The sequence below is a fragment of the Somniosus microcephalus genome, chromosome 11 (genome assembly GCF_052327205.1).
Source record: "Somniosus microcephalus isolate GS21.2 chromosome 11, FLI_Smic_1.0, whole genome shotgun sequence".
In the NCBI taxonomy this organism is placed as follows: domain Eukaryota; kingdom Metazoa; phylum Chordata; class Chondrichthyes; order Squaliformes; family Somniosidae; genus Somniosus; species Somniosus microcephalus.
This window is the reverse complement of record NC_140997.1, coordinates 125,805,524-125,829,660: the sequence shown is the minus strand read 5'-3', so window position 1 is coordinate 125,829,660 and position 24,137 is coordinate 125,805,524. Positions and strand designations below refer to the sequence as shown.

The 24,137-nt window shown below is 47.5% G+C and overlaps 1 protein-coding gene across 2 annotated transcripts in view; it reads right to left on the bottom strand.

The window, feature by feature from the left end:
- rnf123 (ring finger protein 123) overlaps positions 1–24,137 on the bottom strand; it is a 693,175-nt gene that overhangs the window by 62,173 nt on the left and 606,865 nt on the right. For both annotated transcript variants that reach the window (XM_086001224.1, XM_086001225.1), the window contains exons 35-36: positions 19,450–19,592; positions 1,518–1,612 (exon numbers count right to left, since the gene is read on the bottom strand). In XM_086001224.1, the coding sequence (XP_085857350.1) occupies positions 1,518–1,612; positions 19,450–19,592 (238 nt within the window). The remainder of the gene's footprint in view (positions 1–1,517; positions 1,613–19,449; positions 19,593–24,137) is intronic.

Below are 24,137 nucleotides of genomic sequence, written 5' to 3'. Positions count from 1 at the left end.
TGTGTCATGAATCTTACCATTCATGTAGAAATGACTCATGAGATAACACTGGGCGGCCAGCTGGTGGCGCCGTCCAAGGAAAGTATAAATACTCGGGCGTGGGCCCAGCTTGCTCAGGACGTTTTTGTAACCAGGAACTAGTGCTGTAACTAGAAACTCATGGTTGTGAAACAGTTGATTAAAGCCTTGTTTTATACTCAAACCAAGTGCTCAGTAGTTTTCTTATGTCACCCTGTCCCTGCTTTCTCCCCATATCCCTTGATCCCTTTAGCCTTAAGAAATATATCTAACTCCTTTTTGAATATATTTAATAAGTTGGCCTCAACTGCCTTCTGTGGTAGAGAATTCCACAGGTTCACCACTCTCTGGGTGAAGAAATTCCTCCTCATCTCAGTCCTAAATGGCTTACCCCTTATCCTTAGACAGTGACCCCTGGTTCTGGACTCGCCCGCCATCGGGAACATCCTTCCTGCATCTAGTCTGTCCAGTCCTGTTAGAATTTTATAAGTTTCAATGAGATCCCCTCTCATTCTTCTAAACTCTAGCGAAGATAAGCCTAATCGACCCAATCTCTCTTCATACGTCATTCCTGCCATCCCAGGTATCAGTCTGGTGAATCGTCGCTGCACTCCCTCCATGGCAAGAACATCCTTACTCAGATAAGGCGACCAAAACTGCACACAATACTCAAGGTGTGGTCTCACCAAGGCCCTGTACAACTGCAGCAAGACATCCTTGTTCCTGTACTCGAATCCTCTCGCTATGAAGGTCAACATACCATTTGCCTTCTTAACCGCCTGCTGCACCTGCATGCTTACCTTCAGCGACTGGTGCACAAGGACACCCAGGTCTCGATGCACTTCCCCTTTTCCCAATCTATTGCTGTTCAGATAATAATCTGTCTTCTTGTTTTTGCCACCAAAGTGGATAACTTCACATTTATCCACATTATACTGCATCTGCCATGCATCTGCCCAATCACCCAACCTGTTCAAATCATATTGGAGTTTCTCTGCATCCTCCTCACAGCACACATGCCCACCCAGCTTTGTGTCATCTGCAAACTTGGAGATATTACATCTAGTTCCCTCGTCTAGATCATTAATATATATTGTGAATAGCTGGGGTCCTAGCACCAATCCCTGCGGTACCCCACTAGTCACTAGGACACCCTACATCAGATACCAGAACACCCTGTGATTTCTCTACATCAGATACTAGGACTCTTATGTTAAACTCTAGGACAGTCTATGATAACCTGTCTTCAACATGCTGACCATGATGCTGTTTAAGATCCTTTAAGTTGTGTATTGTATGTCAGGTACTCTATATTTGAAGTTTCTGAATTTCTAACAATACAAAATCTGCAATCTGGTACGCAGGAAGCGCTGGGGCTGTGTTCCTAGCCTTTGCTTGCAGTAAAAGCAGGTTTATCGAGAAGCTTCACATGACTGGTGCCATGAAAATGAGATGGTAATAGAACAGGTAATAGCGCAGCCTCGGCGAGTGGTACTCACCATTGCAGTGGCAGCAGCCTGTTTGGACTCACTGGTCAGATGGGAGAGCAGACTTTCAACCTTCCCCAGCTCCTCCAGGCTGATATAATCTGGATCTGTAGAGGAAGAAACACAGGTACATTTAATCACAAGCATATCTGGAAACAATTCACGTATAAAGAAATCTTAACATGAGATAGTCCGAAAACAGCAGGGAGCTGTTTTAAAATTTAAAGTTTCGGCTTTAAACTTCCAAACTTCTTATTTTCATGTGCTTTGCATGGCAGATCACTAAAGGTTGTGGTAATGGTCAGTGAGGTCTGGTACAGTCTTGGTAATGGTCAGACTGAGGTCAGTACAGTGTGGCTAATGGTCAATGAGGTCTGGTACAGTCTGGGTTATGGTCAGTGAGGTCTGGTACAGTCTGGGTAATGGTCAGAGTGAGGTCTGGTACAGTCTAGGTAATGGTCAGTGAGGTCTGGTACAGTCTAGGTAATGGTCAGTGAGGTCTGGTACAGTCTGGGTTATGGTCAGTGAGGTCTGATACAGTCTGGGTAACGGTCAGTGAGGTCTGGTACAGTCTGGGTAATGGTCAGTGAGGTCTGGTACAGTCTGGGTAATGGTCAGTGAGGTCTGGTACAGTCTGGGTAATGGTCAGTGAGGTCTGGTACAGTCTGGGTAACGGTCAGTGAGGTCTGGTACAGTCTGGGTAATGGTCAAACTGGGGTCTGGTACAGTCTGGGTAATGGTCAGTGAGGTCTGGTACAGTCTGGGTAATGGTCAGTGAGGTCTGGTACAGTCTGGGTAATGGTCAGTGAGGTCTGGTACAGTCTGGGTAATGGTCAGTGAGGTCTGGTACAGTCTGGGTAATGGTCAGTGAGGTCTGGTACAGTGGGTTATGGTCTGAACTCCACATCGAGTTCAACAATTTCAGGCCATAACCTCTGCCCTTATTTTTTCAGATGCAGCTGTTGATGATTCTGTTCCACCCACTTACACTTCTTCTAGTTCCAGCTTTTCTTTCTTTTCTTGTCCCATTACCATCTCCTTTTGCTTTGTATAATTATACCTTTTGTCATGCAATCACTTCTGTCTTACACCCTATCACAGACATTCCCTTTTGTTCTTTCCTCCCCTCCCCCCTTTCCCTGCCCCTGCACTTGCTTAAAATCTGTGACATCTCTAACTTTTTCCCGTTCTGATGAAAGGTCATCGACCTGAAATATGAACTTGTTTCTCTCTCTACAGATGCTGCCTGACCTGCTGAGTATTTCCAGCATTTTCTGTTTTTATTTCAGATTTCCAGCATCCGCAGTATTTTGCTTTTATTTTGTCCTTTGCTCTTCTTTCTTACATCCATCCGAGAGGGCAGACAGGGCGCCTCAGTTTAACTTCTCAACCAAAAGACGGTACCTCTCTCAGTATTGCACTGAAAGTGTCTGCCTGGATTATGCTCAAGTTTCTGGAGTGGGGCTTCAACTCAGAAGCAAGAGTGCTACCACTGAGTCAAGTAGGTGTATTTGAGGCACACCCTGTCATCCTGGAACAGTTTCTGAGACAAATGAGCTCAAAAGTAGATTGTTTATTCTTTCTTCCTTCCTTTAAGTGCTGGGCTAAGATTCAACTGAATGTGATCTTGTCCTGATGTATAATTATAGAACTATCCTGAAAGAGTAGATAAGAAGCAGGAACCCCCTCATTTTCCCTTCGTCCTAGTGCAGACTATCGAATAGGTGCTACCATTCCCTAGCTTAGATGAATGAGCTCAGCACAGACTTGGGATCGATCCTGTGGCCCTTCCTTGTCTGCACTGTTCAGCACCACACTGACAACGTGTTTCCCCACTGAATCACTGAGGTGCGATAAACACAGGCTTGTACGGACACCTGTTGCTATCTGGCTTCCACTGCTCAATAACGGACTACGACGCAAGTGGGAAGCGCCCATCCGATATCCTCACATCTCCCTGATCAGCAATCCCACAACAGAACAGCACACCCTTAATGTGAGAACAGCTCCCACAAGCACATGTTCTACAATTTTCAGGACACCATGTAATGTAAAATAGTTAGGAAGCCTGCTCCATATCCCATACTGTACACTACACAGGCTGCTGATCAACTGTATTAAGAGCCAAAACCTCAACTCAACTGTGGCTATAAAATCTATTCCCATGAACTGAGAGAGATGGAGGTCTGATGTCAGAGGATATTTATAGTAAACTGTCTGCTCCTGTGAACTGCCTGATGCTGTCTCGGATAGGTTTCTCTTTTATTTCAGTTTATTTTGTTCTATGGGAGTTGCATTCCTTTAGAAATACACTTTTCTGTTTGTGTTCAGTGATTTGTTGCTTTGCTTTAATTCATTGTTTTCCTTTGACACAATTGCTCCCTTCCTCCGCTCCCATTCATTTTCATTCCCATTCGTTCCCGGCCTCTGTGCTCCCATTCGTACCCGGCCTCTGTGCTCCCATTCGTTCCCGGCCTCTGTGCTCCCATTCGTTCCCGGCCTCTGTGCTCCCATTCGTTCCCGGCCTCATATGCTGTCAATGGTTCTCATTCTCCCATGCTCTCAATCATTTCCTTTTTCCTGTGCTTCATACCCCTACTGTGTGCTCTCATTTGTTGAGTTCTCATTCAGTCCCTTTCTTTCGTGCACGCAATGGTTCCCTTTCTCTCGCATTTTCAATCTTTCCTTCTTCTCACTCTTAATCATTCCCTTTCAACCCGTGCTCTCACTCATTCCATTTTGCTTTCTCATTTACCCTTTCTTCTTTTCTCTCTTGTTTTTGCCACTTTCCTGTGTCATTTGTTCCCTCCTTTTCTTTCTGCTTATGTGGTCCCTTCCTCCCTTTTCTTTTCTCCTTTGTTTATTTCCCTTTTTCCCTTCCTCTTCTCTCATTTTAACCTCTTTCCCTTTACTTCTTTCCTTCTCTTTCCCTTCCTCCTCTGATTTGTTCCCTCTTTCCCTTTCTCTATCGTCTCACTCAGCTGTTCCCTCTATCCCATTCTCCTCTCTTGTTCGATTCTTCTCAATTCTTTTTCTCTATCTCATTCTTGTCTTTCTCTTGGCTCTCAATTTTTGCCATTTTCCTTTCACCTAACTATTTCTTCTTTTCCATTTTCCATTCATTCTTTGCCTCTTTCCATTTCTCCTCCTCTTTTCCTTTCTCCTTTTCTCTATTGTTCATTCCCTCCGATTCCCTTCCTCCTCTCTGTTCCATGCTCACCTCTCGTTTCTTCCTTCAGATTCCCTTTCTCCTCATGTGTTAGGCTTCCCTTTCTGTTCTCTTGTTTCTGGTTGCCGCTTCTTTGGTTTGTTTCCTCTATTCCTTTTCTTCCAGTTTGTTCCCTATTTCTATTTCTCCTTTAGTTCCCTCTCTCCTCTGATTTTGCACTCGCCCCTTGTCCTCTCATCTGCTCCCTTTCCTTTTCACGTTAGCTCTCTCTCGTTTCCCTATCTTTTCTTACCCCTTGCCTCTTTCTCATCTGATGATGCCTCTTAGTTTTATCCCATCCCTTTAAATGTTCTACTTTTCATTTATTAGCGCTTTTAAAATGAGCACTTGTTTCATTTCTCATTTGCTTCTTCCTGTTGCTAGTATTCAATTCATTATGTTGCTATGCTCTCTTGTTATATGATGAGAGCAGTAGTGGCCCATGCAATTGATAGAATATCACAAAGTGCTTAGGTAGTTAGGTTTCATACTGCAACCGGGAGATAATGAAACTAGACTGTTAGCTTAATCACCTGGAGACTCCTGGAGCATCAGCTCAAACCATTAAGCAGGTGGATATTGATGGAACCACTGACCCAGAATCGCATACACACACACCCACTCAGTTAAACAATTAGATCACCAGGATTTGATAACCTAGCAGTAATAATATGCTTTGTTATAATGGAATATTAATAACCTCATAGACTAAAAGCAGCACTTCAAGTGAATAAAGCTATTTAAAAAAAGCTAATGGAAATCTGGGTTTTATCAGGGAAGAGGTTTAGAATATAAAAGTTGAGATGCAATGGTGAATCTATATAAACCTCAAAGCCCACAGTTGGAGATATATACACTATAGGAAGGATGTTGAGGTAATAGAGAGGGTACAGAACAGATTCACTCGGATGCTGCTTGGTGTGAGGAAATACAAATGTGTAGAAAGACTTGAAAAACTGGGGCCGTTTTTATTAGAACAGAGGAAATTACAGAATGATTTAATAAAGGTGCTTAAAATTACAAAAGGACAGCAGATAGAAACAGACTGTTTCCAATATTTGAGAATCTAGAACGAGGGGACATAGATACAAGATTAACTGTAAGATTTAGGACAGAGAGCAGTTTATTACACAGAGGATTGCGAGGCTGTGGAGTTAGTGATTGAAACAGAGACCATGACAACATTTAAATATAGGTTCGATAGATGGTTGAAGGAAAGGATATGGGAAGAGGATGGGCACTTGGGATTGGGATACTGCTCCTGTGGGGGAAAAACACCAACATGGACTGGCTGGGCCAAATGGCCTCTTTCTGTGTTGTAATTAAGGTGTAATTATATCCAACAAACCACACCTGGTCACTAATAGTGAGGAGTGTGCACCTCCTAAACCACACCTGGTCACTAATAGTGAGGAGTGTGCACCACCTAAACCATACCTGGTCACTAATAGTGAGGAGCGTGCACCACCTAAACCACACCTGGTCACTAATAGTGAGGAGTGTGCACCTCCTAAACCACACCTGGTCACTAATAGTGAGGAGTGTGCACCTCCTAAACCACACCTGGTCACTAATAGTGAGGAGCGTGCACCACCTAAACCACACCTGGTCACTAATAGTGAGGAGTGTGCACCTCCTAAACCACACCTGGTCACTAATAGTGAGGAGTGTGCACCACCTAAACCACACCTGGTCACTAATAGTGAGGAGTGTGCACCTCCTAAACCACACCTGGTCACTAATAGTGAGGAGCGTGCACCACCTAAACCACACCTGGTCACTAATAGTGAGGAGCGTGCACCTCCTAAACCACACCTGGTCACTAATAGTGAGGAGCGTGCACCTCCTAAACCATACCTGGTCACTAATAGTGAGGAGCGTGCACCACCTAAACCACACCTGGTCACTAATAGTGAGGAGTGTGCACCACCTTGGAGGAAGTGGCTTTCCTTCATTACCAATGCAAGTGCATCCATTTATAATAATTACTGAATATTAAATATTGAAGTTATCAGAAATGTAGGTCAAATGAAATCCCTGAAGAAGCAAGCTCCAAGGAACAATTTTTCAGTTTTGAGTAAAATTACTATTCTGTGGTAAGCTAAACCCAAAGTAAATCAATTAGGTCTAATCTTTCATATCTGATCAGTTACCCTATCAATCAAACGGAGGATGAATACTGATCTGAGAATGGCACGACACATTCTCACAGAGCTGAGTGGCTTTCACCTATGCAGCATTCTTAGTTGATTATTTTTAAAGATTTTTTATATACCCCTCTTTCTACCTTCCTACACTTAATCCCTATATGTCCAAGAATCTTCTAATTCTGATGAAAGGTCATCGACCTGAACTGTTGGCCTCGATATTAAACGCCTCACCATGGACGGGAGGAGGTAAACCCCAACTCGACACGTACATGCCCACCGACCAGAGGGTAAGTGCTTTTTACAGGACTCCTCATAGGCCAGGAGGAGCAAGAGTGCTCAAGGCCCCTCAAGGAAGCCTTCGGTCTCCCCCCGCCGATCGCGGCCGCTCTCTAGTCCCCGCCACGATTGCCGACCTCTCCAAGCCCTGATGGCTGTCTCTGCAGCCTACGATCACAGCCACCCACTCCCGCCCACCCGAGCACTGATCTGCAGCCCATGATCACAGCCGACCACAGCACCCCCCCACCCCAAGCACCGATCTGCACACCACAGTCGTGTGCCCCCCCCCACCCCCCGATCTGCACACCACAGCCGTGTGCCCCCCCACTCCTGATCTGCACACCACAGCCGTGTGCCCCCCCACCCCCCCGATCTGCACACCACGGCAGTGTGCGCCCCCCCTGCTCCAAGCGCCGATCTGCACACCACAGAAGTGTGCCCTCCCCCACCCCAAGCGCCGATCTGCACACCACAGCAGTGTGCCCTCCCCCCGCCCCAAGTGCTGATCTGCACACCACAGCAGTGTGCCCTCCCCCCGCCCCAAGTGCTGATCTGCACACCACAGCAGTGTGCCCCCCCACCCCAAGCACCGATCTGCACACCACAGCTGTGTGCCCTCCCCCCACCCCAAGCGCCGATCTGCACACCACAGCAGTGTGCCCTCCCCCCGCCCCAAGTGCTGATCTGCACACCACAGCAGTGTGCCCCCCCACCCCAAGCACCGATCTGCACACCACAGCAGTGTGCCCTCCCCCAGCGCCGATCTGCACACCACAGCCGTGTGCTCCCCCCACCCCCGCCCCAAACACCGATCTGCAGACTGCTCTCTCTCTGCTCCCGCCCCCGATCGCCTCCTGCCGCTGGTTTTTCTGCCCGGCAGCCGGCCAATTTAGTCAGCTGTTGGGCGGGAAACGGAAGAAAAAATGTATAATGACCTGCTGTTAAATTCGTTAGGAACTCCGTGTCCCCGAACTCGCCAGGTTTTCCTTGCGCTCCCTTCCCGCCGCCCCGTAAATATTGGGGCTGTTAACTCTGTTTCTCTCTTCACAGATGCTGCCTGACCTGCTGAGTGTTTTCCAGCATTTTCTGCTTCCATTACCTAAAACAGATCAGCTGGTCATTTATTTCATTGCTGTCTGTGGGAGCTTGCTGTGCACAAATTGGCTGTTGCATTTTCTACGTTACAACAGTGACTACACTTCAAAAAAAGTGCTGTAATTGGCTGTAAAGTACTTTGAGACGTCCTGAGGTTGTGAAAGGTGCTAGATAATTACCAGTATTTCTTTCTTTGTTTTACCTCCATGAAGCACTGGTCAGCCCTTGCCTTCAAGAGCCTGCCCCCACTCGGCACTCGAGCATCTCAAACTACTGGATCCCATTCAGATGGAATGTGCTGTGCTATATTTAATATTGATGAGCAGAAAAGAGGGGCAGGCTTCACACAGATATTAATTATTTCTAAAAAATAATGCAAATGATACCTCAAGTTATACTCTGACATAAAATATCAGGAAACAGTCGATCGGCACACCTCCAATTTAAAATTGTAACCAAAATTGGTGTTAGTAAGTTATGAAAGAAAAATAAATATTACTTTCAGAATGTGAATACATACTGTGGATACCAAAAATTAAATTCACATTGAACACAGTGAGACACTATCACACTGTGCACTGAACACAGTGAGACACTATCACACTGTGCACTGAACACAGTGAGAAACTATCACACTGGCTCTTAGCCACTTGTGCTGTGCACTGAACACAGCGAGACACTATCACACTGGCTCTCAGCCACTCGTGCTGTGCACTGAACACAGTGAGAGACTATCACACTGGCTCTTAGCCACTTGTGCTGTGCACTGAACACAGTGAGACACTATCACACTGGCTCTTAGCCACTTGTGCTGTGCACTGAACACAGTGAGACACTATCACACTGGCTCTTAGCCACTTGTGCTGTGCACTGAACACAGCGAGAAACTATCACACTGGCTCTTAGCCACTCGTGCTGTGCACTGAACACAGTGAGACACTATCACACTGGCTCTCAGCCACTCGTGCTGTGCACTGAACACAGCGAGAAACTATCACACTGGCTCTTAGCCACTCGTGCTGTGCACTGAACACAGTGAGACACTATCACACTGGCTCTCAGCCACTCGTGCTGTGCACTGAACACAGCGAGAAACTATCACACTGGCTCTTAGCCACTCGTGCTGTGCACTGAACACAGCGAGAAACTATCACACTGGCTCTCAGCCACTCGTGCTGTGCACTGAACACAGCAAGAAACTATCACACTGGCTCTCAGCCACTTGTGCTGTGCACTGAACACAGCGAGAAACTATCACACTGGCTCTCAGCCACTCGTGCTGTGCACTGAACACAGTGAGACACTATCACACTGGCTCTCAGCCACTCGTGCTGTGCACTGAACACAGTGAGACACTATCACACTGGCTCTCAGCCACTCGTGCTGTGCACTGAACACAGTGAGACACTATCACACTGGCTCCCAGCCACTCATGCTGTGCACTGAACACAGCGAGAAACTATCACACTGGCTCCCAGCCACTCGTGCTGTGCACTGAACACAGCGAGAAACTATCACACTGGCTCTCAGCCACTCGTGCTGTGCACTGAACACAGCGAGAAACTATCACACTGGCTCTCAGCCACTCGTGCTGTGCTCATCTTCAGTGCCACTGATTTGATTGGTTTTCACTGAAAAATTGACAGAACTGCAGATGGCAAAAATCATGGAGTTCCTTGTAGCAGCAATAAAATTTGACTTGTTTGTTCCTTCAGCTTATAGCTGTGGCGCTTCCTTTCTTGCCCTGAGAAATCTGTTTCACCAGATTTGTGTAACACCCTGAAAAGATTTTTTTTTTTTTTAATATGCAGTGTTCTGACCCCTCCTCCTTGTCCGACTCCTCCTTGAGCTCTCCGAGGTGCTTGTAGATCGGAGTGCTAAGTGTGATGAACACAGCCACTTCTCTGAGCAGAAAGCGGGGAATGGTTCAAAGAGCAATTTTCTCCCCCAAAAGTTTTGTAAAAGGTCCGCACATTCATAAAATGACAGAGCACAGAAGGAGGCCATTTGGCCCATCATGTCTGTGCCGACTCTTTGAAAGAACTATCCAATAGTCCCACTCCCCTGCTCTTTCCCCATAGCCCTGCAAACTTCTCCAGTATCTCAACAACCCATGTATCTCAACTCAGAATGAAAAATGCACCAACACGTAACTATACTGAATGAACCTCCCTGGGTGAGCAATCTGCAGCAATTTTAGGCTCCAGCAGTGATTTCACAGCTGGCTGGAGATCTGCTCGTGACTAGGAGCGAAGTTTGCACATCATTCCCTTTGTGAAGATAATATATACAGCACTTTTTATCATTTTTTCCCCGTCCCTCCCCTGAAAGAAAGAACTTGTATTTATATAGCACGTTTTCTGACCTCAGGATAGTCCAAAGTGCTTTACAGCCACCTGAGAGGGCAGACGAGGCCTTGGTTAAACATCTCATCCAAAAGACTGCACTTCCGACAGTGTAGCACTCCCTCAGTACTGCACTGAGAATGACAACTTAGATTATGGGCTCAAGTCTGGGGAGTGGGGCTTGAACCCATGACCTCTGATTCAGAGGCGAGAGTGCTACTACTGAATCACGGATGACGCTGAAGGTGCTGACTCATGCTTCATGGGCACCAGCAGCCTGCCACCAGCTTGTCCCAGTGGTCATCATTTCATCTATGAGCCTTGGCAACCATTTGTCAAGCAAACTGCCCAACTGCGGAAGGCCCGACAGCGGACTCAGATACTGTCCTTGCTTAACATGCACCAGGAAGGTCTCTGCTCTGTGCTGACTGACTGATCTCAGCCAGGGTGGTGGTAGGAGCACTACAATTGGTTCATGCACCCTGTAATGGCGTGGTTGGCTGGGGGAAATGGGCCGAGGTTCCTGCTGTGGGTTGCTATCCTCATTAGAATATACTAAATGTTAAAACTGTTTTTCTGAAACCAAATCATTAAGATCGGCGCCGTCTCCTGCTCTCGCCCTGAACTAGAAAATTTAATTCACTTTGCTTCCAATTTCCACCCTTCCCTCACCTTAACATGGTCCATCTCCGACTCTTCCCTTCCCTTCCTCAACTTCTCCGTCTCCATCTCTGGGGATAGGTTATTGATAAACATTCACTACAAGCCCACTGACTCCCACAGCTACCTGGACTACACTTCCTCCCACCCTGCCTCCTGTAAGGACTCTATTCCATTCTCCCAGTTTCTCCGTCTCCGCTGCATCTGCTCCGACGATGCCACCTTCCATACCAGTGCTTCTGACATGTCTTTTTTCCTCAACCGAGGATTCCCCTCTACCGTGGTTGACACGGCCCTCGACCGTGTCCGTTCTATCTCCCGCACTTCTGCTCTCACCCCAGCCCCTCCCTCCCGGAACCACGATAGAGTTCCCCTTGTCCTCACCTTTCACCCCACCAGCCTCCACATTCAACGGATCATCCTCCGCCATTTCCGCCACGTCCAGCGTGATCCCACCACCAAACGCATCTTCCCCTCACCTCCCCTTTCAGCATTCCGTAGGGACCGCTTCCTCCGCGACACCCTGGTCCACTCCTCTACCACCCCCAGCACCCCTTCCCTTTTGCCCGGCACCTTCCCGTGCAAGCGCAGGAGATGCAGCACATGCCCTTATACCTCCCCCCTTCCCACTGTCCAGGGCCCCAAACGTCCCTTCCAGGTGAAACAGCGATTTACTTGTACTTCTTGCAATCTAGTATACTGTATTCGCTGCTCACGATGTGGTCTCCTCTACATTGGGGAGACCAAACGCAGATTGGGTGACCGCTTTGCGGAACACCTCCGTTCAGTCCTTAAGGGGGACCCCGAGCTCCCGGTGGCCTGTCACTTTAATTCACCGCTCCATTCCCACTCAGACCTCACTGTCCTCAGCCTCTTGCATTGTTCCACGGAAGCTCAGTGTAAGCTCGAGTAACAGCGCCTCATCTTTTGATTAGGCACTCTACAGCCCTCTGGACTCAACATAGAGTTCAACAATTTCAGATCATAACCTCGGCCCCTATCATATATATATTATCCACACTTTTGTTTGGCCTTTTTTCTTCCCTCCCACATGGCAGCTGTCCTTCGTTCTGCCAGCGCAATTCACACTTCATCTATAACCATCCTTTGTTCCTTAACCTGTCCCATTACCACCTCCTCTTGCCTTGAATATCTCTTAATGTCTCTTAACCTCTCCTGCTTTCTATCCTATCACTGACCTTCCCTTTTGTTCTTTCATCCCCTCCCCCTTTTCCTAGCCCCTAAACTTGCTTTAAAATCTATTTCATTTCCTGCTTTTTTCCAGTTCTGATGAAAGGACTTCGACCTGAAACGTTAACTCTGTTTTTCTCTGCATGGATGCTACCTGGCCTGCTGAGTTTTCCAGCGTTTTCTGTTGTTAATTTGGATTTCCAGCATCCGCAGTATTTTGCTATCGCATTACGATCTTTTGATGTGTTTTACATGTGCATGTCATTGTGCTCAGAGACCTGCATCACCACAGTGATCTGTACATCCCAGAAATGCTGCTTCTGGCTAAAGAACAATCGATCAAGAATCTAACATAGACATGGTAACGGGCGATAACTGCTATGCCATGTTGATTGGCAGTAGCCGATTTAACCAGGAGATACAGATCCTGAAACAAAGTGCACCTGGATAGCTTTTGTAAAGCAAATTTTATTTTAAATGGTTCAGCCTTTAGGGTTAAAATAAAAAAAAGATTTGGATTTATATAGTGCCTTTCATGACCACCAGACATTTCAAAGCTCATTGCAGCCAATGACATACTTTTGGAGTGTAGTCACTGTTGCAATGTGAGAAACGCAACAGCCAATTTGTGCACAGCAAGCTCCCACAAACAGCAATGTGATAATGACCAGATAATCTGTTTTTGTTATGTTGATTGAGTGTTAAATATTGGCCCCAGGACACCGAGGATAACTCCCCTGCTCTTCTTTGAAATAATGCCATGGGATCTTTTACGTCCACCTTAGAGAGCAGACGGGCCCTCGGTTTAACATCTCATCCGAAAGACGGCACCGCCGACAGTGCAGCACTCCCTCAGTACTGCACTGGAGTGTCAGCCTAGATTTATGTGCTCAAATCCCTGGAGTGGGATCTGAACCCACAACCTTCTGACTCGGAGGCGAGGGTGCTACCCACTGAGCATCAGGTGTCAGCCGTGGCTCAGTGGTAGCACTCTTACCTCTAAGTTGGAAGGTCGTGGTATCAAGCCCCACTCCAGAGACTTGACCACATAATCCAGGCTGACACCTCAGTGCCGTACTGAGGGAGTGCTGCACTGTTGGAGGTGCCATCTTTCGGATGAAATGTTAAACCAAGGCCCCGTGTGCCCTCTCAGGTGAATGTAAAAGAACCCATAGCACTATTCGATGAAGAGTAGGGGAGTTCTCCCAGTGTCCTGGCCAATATTTATCCCTCAACCAACACCAAAAACTGATGATTTGGTCATTTATTTTACATTTTGTGGGAGCTTGCTGTGCGCAAATCGGCTGCTGCGTTTCCTACATTACAACAGCGACAACACTTCAAAATTACTTCATTGGCTGTAAAAGCACTTTGAGGTTGTAAATGGCACTATATAAATGTAAGTCTGTCCATAAATGCAAATCTTTCTTTGTCACCTACTCTTGTAGTAGCACCCTTGCATATTAACATATCACAAACCTGAGATGTCTGGCCAATCATTTAGGATGTAATCATAGAATCATACCGCACAGAAGGATGCCATTCAGCCCATCGTGCGTGTGCCGATTCTTTCAAAGAGCTATCCAATTAGTTCCATTCCTGTGCCCTTTCCCCATAGCCCTGCAAATTTCTACTTTTCAATTTTATATCCAATTCCCTTTTGAAAGTTATTTTTTAATCTGCACCACCACCCTTTCAGGCAGTGCATTCCAGATCATCATAACTTGTGTAGTGTCCGAGGATCAATAATACTCAGACTGCAGGAGAACAATAAAACAGGTATTTACTGAACAGAGAGTAATTCAAGACTGAAGTACAGAAGCCTGCTATGGCTTTATATACAGGGGTGGTCACTGCCGGTACTGCAGTATAGAATCAGTTCTTCTCTTAAAGGTACATACACAACAATTCCTCCCCTTTTAGATAAACAGTACATAACATTCCTTTAACAACTAAATAATAACTAATTACAATTACAATTTTCTCTGTACTATATACATCAACTGAAATAATCATTTATAAGTTCAGTCTTTGAGGAGGCTTCCTGATCCTGACTGGATAACGCCTTTCTCGAGTATCCTGTTCTTGCGGCGGAGTTGATTCTGGCTCATTGTCATTGGTTGGTTCGTCAGCTTCCAATACCACTGCTTCTGAGGTAGACGCAATCTATACTTCGGGTTCATCACCAGGTGCACCTGCTCGTGGTATGGGTTTGGCTTGTTCCTGTGACTCTAGAATCTGGTCAGCATGGCGTCTCACGATGCTCTCTCCAACGTCCACCGTGTACATTAGTGGTCCCTGCTGTGTGCATATCATTCCTGGCTGCCATTTTTCTGTTCGGTAGTCGCGGGCCAAGACTGGTTGCCCTATCTTGAAGCTCCTGGTTGGCTTCTCATTTATGTGCTGGAATTGCTTATCCTCAACATCTCGTCTTATGTTTGGTTTGAGCAAATCCAGGCGACATCTTAGCCTTCGGTTGAAGAACATTATGGCTGGAGCTTGGTTGGTGACTGCATGTGTCGCATTCCGGTAAGCAAACAAGAAATTATCCACCTTGTGTTGTAGTGGTATGTCGTCATTATGCATTGCCTTTATTGCCTTTTTAAAGGTCTGAACAAACCTCTCAGCCAATCCATTTGTGGCTGGATGATATGGGGCAGATGTGTAATGCTTCACCCCATTATTCCTCAGAAACCTCCGGAAATCCTCTGACACAAACTGTGGCCCATTGTCGGAGCAAATCTGTTCTGGCAAGCCATTCCTGGCGAAGATGGTCCGTAGGACTGCAATAGTTTTCTCCGTGGTGGTGGAGGACATTTTGATGACCTCTGGCCATTTCGAATGGGCGTCCACAGCGATTAGGAACATTGAGTCCATAAATGGACCAGCGAAATCAATGTGTACCCGTTGCCATGGAGATGAGGGCCACTCCCATGGATGTAGCGGGGCCTGTGGTGGAGCGTTTTGGACCTTCTGGCATCCTGTGCATCTCTTGGTCATATCCTCGATTTCTTTATCGATTCCCGGCCACCACACAAACGCCCTGGCTAGGCTCTTCATTTTTACCCCTCCCAGATGACCCTCATGAAGCTCATTGAGCACTCTATCCCTTAACTTGGGTGGAATTACCACTCGGGATCCACACATCAAGGTCCCCCGGCACACTGACAGCTGTTCTCTCCTTGGCGAGAATGCTGGCAACAGTGAGTTGCCATGTGCTGGCCATCCCTTCACCGTCAAATCATAGACCCGAGAGAGTGTCGGGTCATTTCGGGTTTCCTTCTCTATACTTGAGTTTGTAACAGGTAGACATTCGACTATGGTCGCATGGAATATCTCAACAGGGTCCACTGCAGGTGCTTCCTCTACCGTAGGCAGCGGCAGGCGCGACAGCCCATCAGCATTTCCATGCTGTTTCGTACCCTTGTACTCTATGTCGTACTGATGTGCCCCTAGAAAAAGTGACCATCTTTGCAGCCATTGCGCCGTCATCACCGAAACGCCCTTCTTTGGGTTAAAAATGGAGACCAGGGGCTGATGATCAGTCAGTAGGGTGAATTTCTGCCCGTGCAGATAGTGATTGAACTTCTTCACCCCCCACACCAGGCTGAGGGCCTCCCTGTCAATCTGGGCGTAGTTACACTCGGCTGAGGTTAACGAGCGCGACGCAAAGGCTATTGGCCTCTCTGAACCGTCAAGGAATTTGTGTGACAGCACCGCTCCGATACCATAGGGAGACGCATCACATGCTAACCGAATCGGTAGTGTTGGATTGTAGTGGGCCAATACTTCTTTTGAAGTGATTAGGCATTTACATTTCTGAAAGGCACGCTTACACTCATCACTCCATTTCCACGTTACTCCAGTTTGCAGCAGGGCGTTCAGTGGGTGCAGAATTGTAGATAAATTCGGCAAGAACTTATGGTAGTAGTTCACCAACCCGAGGAACGACCTCAGTTGCGACACATTTTCCGGTGCTGGAGCCTTGACTACAGCCTCAATCTTGTCCGGCGACTTATGCAACCCTTCCTCATCAATCATGTGGCCACAATACGAGATTTGTCTCCTGAAGAACTCGCATTTGGGGCGGTTAGCTCGTAGCCCATATTCCTGGAATCTCGTGAGCACCTGCTCCAGGTTGGCAAGGTGTTCACTGTCATTTTCGCCCGTAACCAGGATGTCGTCCAAATAACACTGGGTCCCCGGGATCCCTTGCAGGACTTGTTCCATTGCCCTCTGCCAAATAGCCGGGGCTGATGCTACCCCGAATACCAGTCGATTGTACTGGTAAAGGCCTTTGTGAGTGTTTATCGTGAGGTATTTCCTAGATGCTTCTTCCACCTCCATTTGTAGATATGCTTGGGCCAGATCAATCTTTGTAAAGTGTTTCCCTCCAGATAGTGAGGCGAAAATATCTTCTATCCGTGGAAGTGGATATTGTACTGTGTGCAGGACTGGGTTCACAGTTACCTTGAAGTCCCCACAGATGCAAACCTTCTTCGGTTCCCCAGGCGTGCTGCTCAATGATTTCTTCATTACAGGAACGATGGGTGTGGCCCACTCGCTCCAGTCCACCTTGGACAGCACACCCGAATGGTCCAGACTCTCCAGCTCTGCTTCAACGGCTGGGCGGATCGCGTAAAATACCGGTCTGGCCTTAAAAAATTTGGGGTTTGCGTTATCTTCGATTTTTATCGTTGCCGTTACTCCTTTTAGAGTCCCAAGTCCTTGTTGGAACACCTCTTTCGCGTCAGTTAGAATTTTTGACAGTCGTCCAGGTGTGACGTCATCATCCTTTTTATCAGTCACGGTTAGCGCCTGAATGGAATGCCAATTCAATTGTATTTTTCGGATCCATTCACGTCCCAATAGTGGTGGTCCTCCATCCGGTAGTATATATAGATACAGTTTCTGTGTTTCCTTGCTGTCGTATTCAACTGGCACCCTTATTTTTCCTCTGGGGTAGACTTTTTGCCCCGTTTATGTCTTCAATACAATGGACGTGTCCTTCAAGGGTATGTGTGAGAATAGCCGCTTATAGTCTCGTCGATTCATGACAGTTAGGGCTGATCCTGTATCCAATTCCATCTTTACTTGGGACCCTGCTATCATGAGGGTGACCCAAATGGTTCGGTGATCCTCCTTTGCGATCACGTTGTGTAACTTTAGACAACTTAGTCTCCTGCTCCCGGAGTCATTATCACTCTCCTGATCTTCCGAACTACTGTCTGTCATTTTTTTTTACTTTCTTGTACTTTTCCTTAGTAGTTCTTGTAGTGTTGGTTTTCTTTCCCGACCTGCAGACTCTTGCTATATGTCCCATTTTCCCGCATTGCCTGCATACTTTGTCCTTAAACCAGCAGTCCTTCTGATCATGGGTTGTTCTGCCGCAGCGATAGCACTTTTCTGCTCCATACGCCATTTAGTTAGCGCTGTATTCTTGTGGTTTCTGTTGTATTTCCGCAGCTCCCCGTGCTGCTGCTTCGTAGGATACTGCCACGCTGAAAGCCTGTTCTAGCGTCAGGTTCTTTTCCGAAACTAGTCGTTTCTGGGTTCCTTCACTCTGGAGCCCGCAGACAAACTTATCCCGTAAGGTGTCTGCCAGTCCTGCTCCGAACTGGCAGTGCTTCGATAACTTGCGTAGTTCCGTAAGATAGTCAGCATTGTTCTCATCTTTGTGCTGGTTTCTTTTATGGAACTTGAATCTTTCTGCTATCAGCAGCGGTGTAGGGTTTAGGTGTTCCTGTAAGATATTAACAATCTCTTCAAAACTTTTCTCCATTGGTTTAGCTGGGGTAATTAAATTCCGCAATAGGCCGTACGTTCTCGCGCCCATCAAATTTAATAATACCGATGCCTTCTTTCCATTGGCCACCTCATTGGCATTGCAGTACACTTCAATTCTTTCCACATACGTGGTCCAGTCTTCTACCTCGTTGTCGAAAGCAGTGATACTGCCACTCTTCGGCATCTTGGGTGATTTAAAATGGCGCCTCCCGCGCTTTTTCTTCTTCCCCAATGTAATAAAATGGCGCCTCCCGCGCTTTTCCTTCTTCCCCAATGGAATAAAATGGCGCCTCCCGCGCTTTTCTTTCTTCCCCTTGCTGCCACGCTGCTCCTAGCGTTCTACAGGGTAATGGCGGCGACCCGCGGCTTCGGCACGTCTCACTTTTCCTTCCCCGCATTCTATCCTCTCCACGCTGCCCGGTTCTTGAGCACCGACCGCGCCCTGTGCGCTCCACTCTCTCTCTCTCTCTTCCTCCCGACGACGCTGCATGGCCCCTTTGCAGAGCCGCTCGATCGAGCCCGAGCCCGCCGCAGTCCGGAAGGATCAGCGCACTACCTGCTACCAGCACGACTTGCTGGAACACCTCGACTGGGGAGCCAGGCCCAGCTCTCCACAGCCTCCCCTGCAACTCTCCGATGGATCCCTGGGCGGTTGCCCGCGGTCGACGCCCGCCGTTCTGACTTCGACCTCCAAGAAGCTTCTCTTCAGGGAAAAGATCTCCGTGAGGTGATGCAGTACTGCAGATGAGTTCAAACCTGCCCGTCGCCAGTGTAGTGTCCGAGGATCAATAATACTGCAGGAGAACAATAAAACAGGTATTTACTGAACAGAGAGTAATTCAAGACTGAAGTACAGAAGCCTGCTATGGCTTTATATACAGGGGTGGTCACTGCCGGTACTGCAGTATAGAATCAGTTCTTCTCTTAAAGGTACATACAGAACAACTTGCTGCGTAAAAAAAATTTCCCCCCTGGATTATTTGGCAATTACCTTAAATCTGTGTCCTCTGGTTACTGACCCTCCTGTCAGTGGAAACATTCTCCTTATTTACTCTATCAAAACCCCTCATAATTTTGAACACCTCTATTAAAACTCCTCTTAACCTTCTCTGCTCTAAGGAGAACAACCCCAGCTTCTCCACGAGTATATGATGTAGAGGTTCTTATGCTGCAATGGGGTAGATCCTCACGTCTGTCACAGTCACAGTCCCAGTGCCCACTATACTCACATGTTTGGAGGGAGAAGTGTTTCTTCTCGGTTGGTGGGGGTGCTGCTCCCACGGCTGAGAGCTCATTTTCTCCAAGAAGATATTGTATTGATCGCAGCTGAAAGCAGGGATCAGCCAGGAGCACAGCTGTTGCTCGTTGGACCCTGAAAAGGAGCAAAAGATGAAGCATTGGAGGAGACTTCGAGGTGAGATCCCGGCAGGAACTAACACAACATCCAGGCAAATTACTCACTGTACTGAAGAGTTCAAATAATACAGAATACAACGGTTGTCAAGTAAGGGTAAGAAAGCAAGTCAGGTGGAACATTAACACTCAAAGGGTGCAATAAGTTACCAGGGACTGTATAATGGTCAGTATAATGGGTTTAAATCGACAGTATAAATAGGTTCAAAAGGCAATTAAATGTACTTCTGGAGAGAGAAGAAACCAAGGGATATGATGAGAAAGTAAGTGGGATTGATTGGATAGGTTCGTTGGGGGTAATGGCCTTTCCCTCTGTCTTCCGTTTGTTAGCCAGCCATAAGGTAGTGAGCGCTAACGTGCATGCTTGGTGTTGAGTCGGTACTGAAGTAAAGAGCAAATTGAGAAATGTGGCCATCCTTTCAGCTCCCCATGCTGCTGGAACTATCCATCATCACTGACCCAAAGTGCAGTGAGGTTACCTGTGGTCTTACCCGGCCTTTAGTGCAAGTCAGCGGATAACATCTCAAGAGAATCAAACACCCTGTGGAGTAGACCCTCAACTCAATGTACAATTAGCAATACTTTCCTCACTTACTGAGACCCCATTTCGTAATATGCCCCATACTTTAAACAGGTATTGTGTTGGCTCCCAAATATATTAATGAGAAGGTCATGTTTCATGCAGTGATTTACATCTGGCGCTGAATACGCTACAACAACTGTAGATGTGGGTAAAATGTACTCCCACCACAGTACGGAGCCGGGTCCTTGAGAACATAAGCTGTCATTAATCTTCCTCGCATCCTGCAGAACACATCATTGTTGGCTTTTACATGGTGTGTACTGTACTCGAAGTTTAACATCCATTGCTCCCTCATCATTCCCAGCCTGCACGAACTGGCTCTCCATCCTCTTACACAGATCTCACGCGTTAGCAGACTTGCCTGATTGATGCTATGAAATAACTGGGCTGCACTGGGTGGGCAGAAGGTTCTGAGCAGTTTACAAAGCCACGCCCCAAACCAAATTCTTTTATCTGAACGGGCTGCCTCATTCCAACTCGAGCTCAATGCAGCAGCTGCAACACTTTGTGTCTGAAGGGTTTCAGATTTGGGCTCTCTATCTGCTTTGGAACTTCTGGAACTGCAAATGTGCGACAGTCTCGTAATCCAAATGAGGTGCCAGATATCAGCTCAAATAGCACTGAGCCCAGTTTCAGCTGTATGAGGAAGCCCTGGTGCTCTTATAGCCTGTTGTAACTCCCAATCCTAGCATGAGAATATACATCAACCCACCTCACACAGTGACATTAATCAACATTCCCAACAACAAATACAACGACCAAGTACCTGTGCCAATGAGTGCTGGATGAAATTCAGGCTTGGGCTGATAAGTGACAAGTAACATTCACACCACACAAGTGCCATCTCCAACAAGAGAGAGTCCAACCACCGCCCCTTGACATTCAACGGCATTACCATCGCCAAATCCCCCACCATCAACATCCTGGGGGTCACCATTGACCAGAAACTTTGCACCATCTGCAAGGCACAAGCCAGGAGTGTGATGGAATACTCTCCACTTGCCTGGATGAGTTCAGTTCCAACAACACTCAAGAGGCTTGACATCATCCAGGACAAAGCAGCCCTCTTGATTTGCACCCCATCCAACACCTTAAACATTCACTCCCTTCACCACTGGTGCACCGTGGCTGCAGTATGTACCATCTACAAGACGCACTGCAGCAACTTGCCAAGGCTTCTTCGACAGCACCTTCCAAACCCGCGACTTCTACCACCTAGAAGAACAAGGGCAGCAGGTGCATGGGAACACCATCACCTCCTAGATCCCCTCCAAGTCACACACCATCCTGACTTGGAAATATATCGCCGTTCCTTCATCGTCGCTGGGTCAAAATTCTGGAACTCCCTCCCTAACAGCACTGTGGGAGTACCTTCACCACACGGACTGCAACGGTTCAAGAAGGCAGCTCATCATCACCTTCTCAAGGGCAACTAAAGATGGGCAATAAATGCTGGCCTTGCCAGCGACACCCACGTTCCATGAACGAATAAAAAAGAATGATGCACAGGATGTCCCTGGAACTGGTGGAGCACCAGGACTTGTGGGGCCCGTTCCAGCTGCTGCATACTTCAAACCCCGCAGGCCAAAGGGAGCCTGTGGGAATTGTTTGTTCCTAGAACTCCATCACCCTCCGAAACTTCCATAGGGACCGTGCACTGTACAAACCTTGCACCAGCTGAGCTCCCTGTGTGACCCAAGCCCCTGCCATGGAATGGTCTTTGCCATATTAGTGAGCAACGCCACCCAACTGTATCAAACTGTGTTAGACCCTCCATGTGTGTATGTACACGGACAGAATGCGGTATTGGACTGTGCACTACAACATGTACTGTATTGCGTATACTGTACACTTTCTACTGTACTAATACTCAAGCAAGTACATAAATCTTTTTCAGTGAAACAAATAGCATTCATCTCCTGGTGAGTTTGGATTAAATTTCACAGCAGACAGAATGTACTGTGCCTTTAGTAAACTGACTGAGCTGGGAGGGATTAATATAAAAACATAACTAAGGAAATCCATCGAACAAACAAGTCCCACAGGCTCCCTTTGGCCACTGAAAGGCTGTGCTCACTTGGTTAGAACAGAATACAGAAACTAGGGCAAACTGCACAAGATTCAGAGATATCTGCAATAGTGACTATTCTCTCAAACGCAGAGAAAATTGCGATGGAAGGACAATCAAAGTCTGGTAAAATCAATGGACATCTCTTTAAAGGAGAGCAAGGAGGCACCACAGAAACATGATTCAGATTCCATACAACAGCTTCCAGAATTAGAAGCTGTCGGTTATTAAATATATTTCAATTGATTGAAGTAAAACATTACGAGTCTCTTCATCCAATACACAGCTAGGGAGCTATTCATCTTTTGAGGTCATCCAAAACTCAGCTGCCTGTGTCCTAACTCGCACCAAGTCCCGTTCGCCCACCACCCCTGTGCTCGCTGACCTACATTGGTTCCCGGTTAAGCAACGCCTCGATTTCAAAATCCTCATCCTTGTTTTCAAATCCTTCCATAGCCTCGCCCCTCCTTCCTGTAATCTCCTTCAGCCCCACAACCCCCACCTGCCGCCCCCCCCCACCGAGATATCTGCGCTCCTCTAATTCTGCCCTCTTGAGTATCCTTGATTATTATTGCACAACCATTGGCGGCGGCAGTGGCGGACCTGTGAGGGAGCAGCGGCTGTGGGTGAAAATAAAGGTCAGTGATTTTCAGGCCCAGTCGAGCAGCGGGAGCAGCGGCAGAATTCGAGAGTGACGTCACAGTACAGAAAGTGACGCCGGCGCAAGGAAGCAGCTGATTGGGTGAGTACGGCCAGGTGAGTATTTATACTACTCTCTAGTTTGACAGTTAAGGTTAATAGTTTATAAAATTTATAGGGGGAGAAATTGGGTATAGCCCCGTTTGGGGCGTTAGAATTGGCGCTGCGCAAATTTTATCGCCAGGCGCAACTTATCGCCACCTCGAGCGATATTGGGTTGCTGCGCCCCTAAAGGTGATTGCGGCGTTGATTCAGGCGCTGCACGGGAGTCTTAAGGCGCTAACCCAGCGGCGCTACTCAATATGTTGGTGGCCGGGCGCAGCGCAGGTGCTGTCAATAATCGATTACCCCGAGACATGCTGGCGCCGGCCAGCTCTTAAAGGGGCGGGTCAATTAGGAGCAGCAGCCACACTCTGCGCTTTGTAGGCCTCAAAATCGGCGCTGTGCTTTCTGTGGCGTTCCAAACTTTGAACAGATGGAGAGGGTGAGGCAGAGAGCGGAGCGCTTTACCGATGGGGCATTGGATGCTTTGGTTGGCGCAGTGGAGCGCCGGCGAGCTGTGCTGTACCCCGACAATGGCAGGAGGCCTCATCAGAGCGAGTACCGCAGAGCTTGGAGGGAAGTTTGTCAAAGAGTCACCTCAACCAGCGTGGTGGCCAGGACTCCTGTGCAATGCAGGAAGAAGTTCAACGACCTCACTCGGGTCGTTAGGGTGAGTGCCTTTTTCGCCATCTTCTTCATCCCTCCATCTGCACCTGACTTTATGGCCAGAGGGTGCGTGAAGCCCCAATGGCCATCTGTCAGCCAGCACCCATGGCCCTTTCTGGAAACACACACGCACATTCAGCTCAATGCATAATGGAAGGGCTATTCTACCATGGGGGGCATGTGATGTCAGCTCAACGCATAATGGAAGGGCTATTCTACCATGGGGGGCATGTGATGTCAGCTCAGTGCATAATGGAAGGGCTATTCTACCATGGGGGGCATGTGATGTCAGCTCAGTGCATAATGGAAGGGCTATTCTACCATGGGGGGCATGTAATGTCAGCTCAACGCATAATGGAAGGGCTATTCTACCATGGGGGGCATGTGATGTCAGCTCAACGCATAATGGAAGGGCTATTCTACCATGGGGGGCATGTGATGTCAGC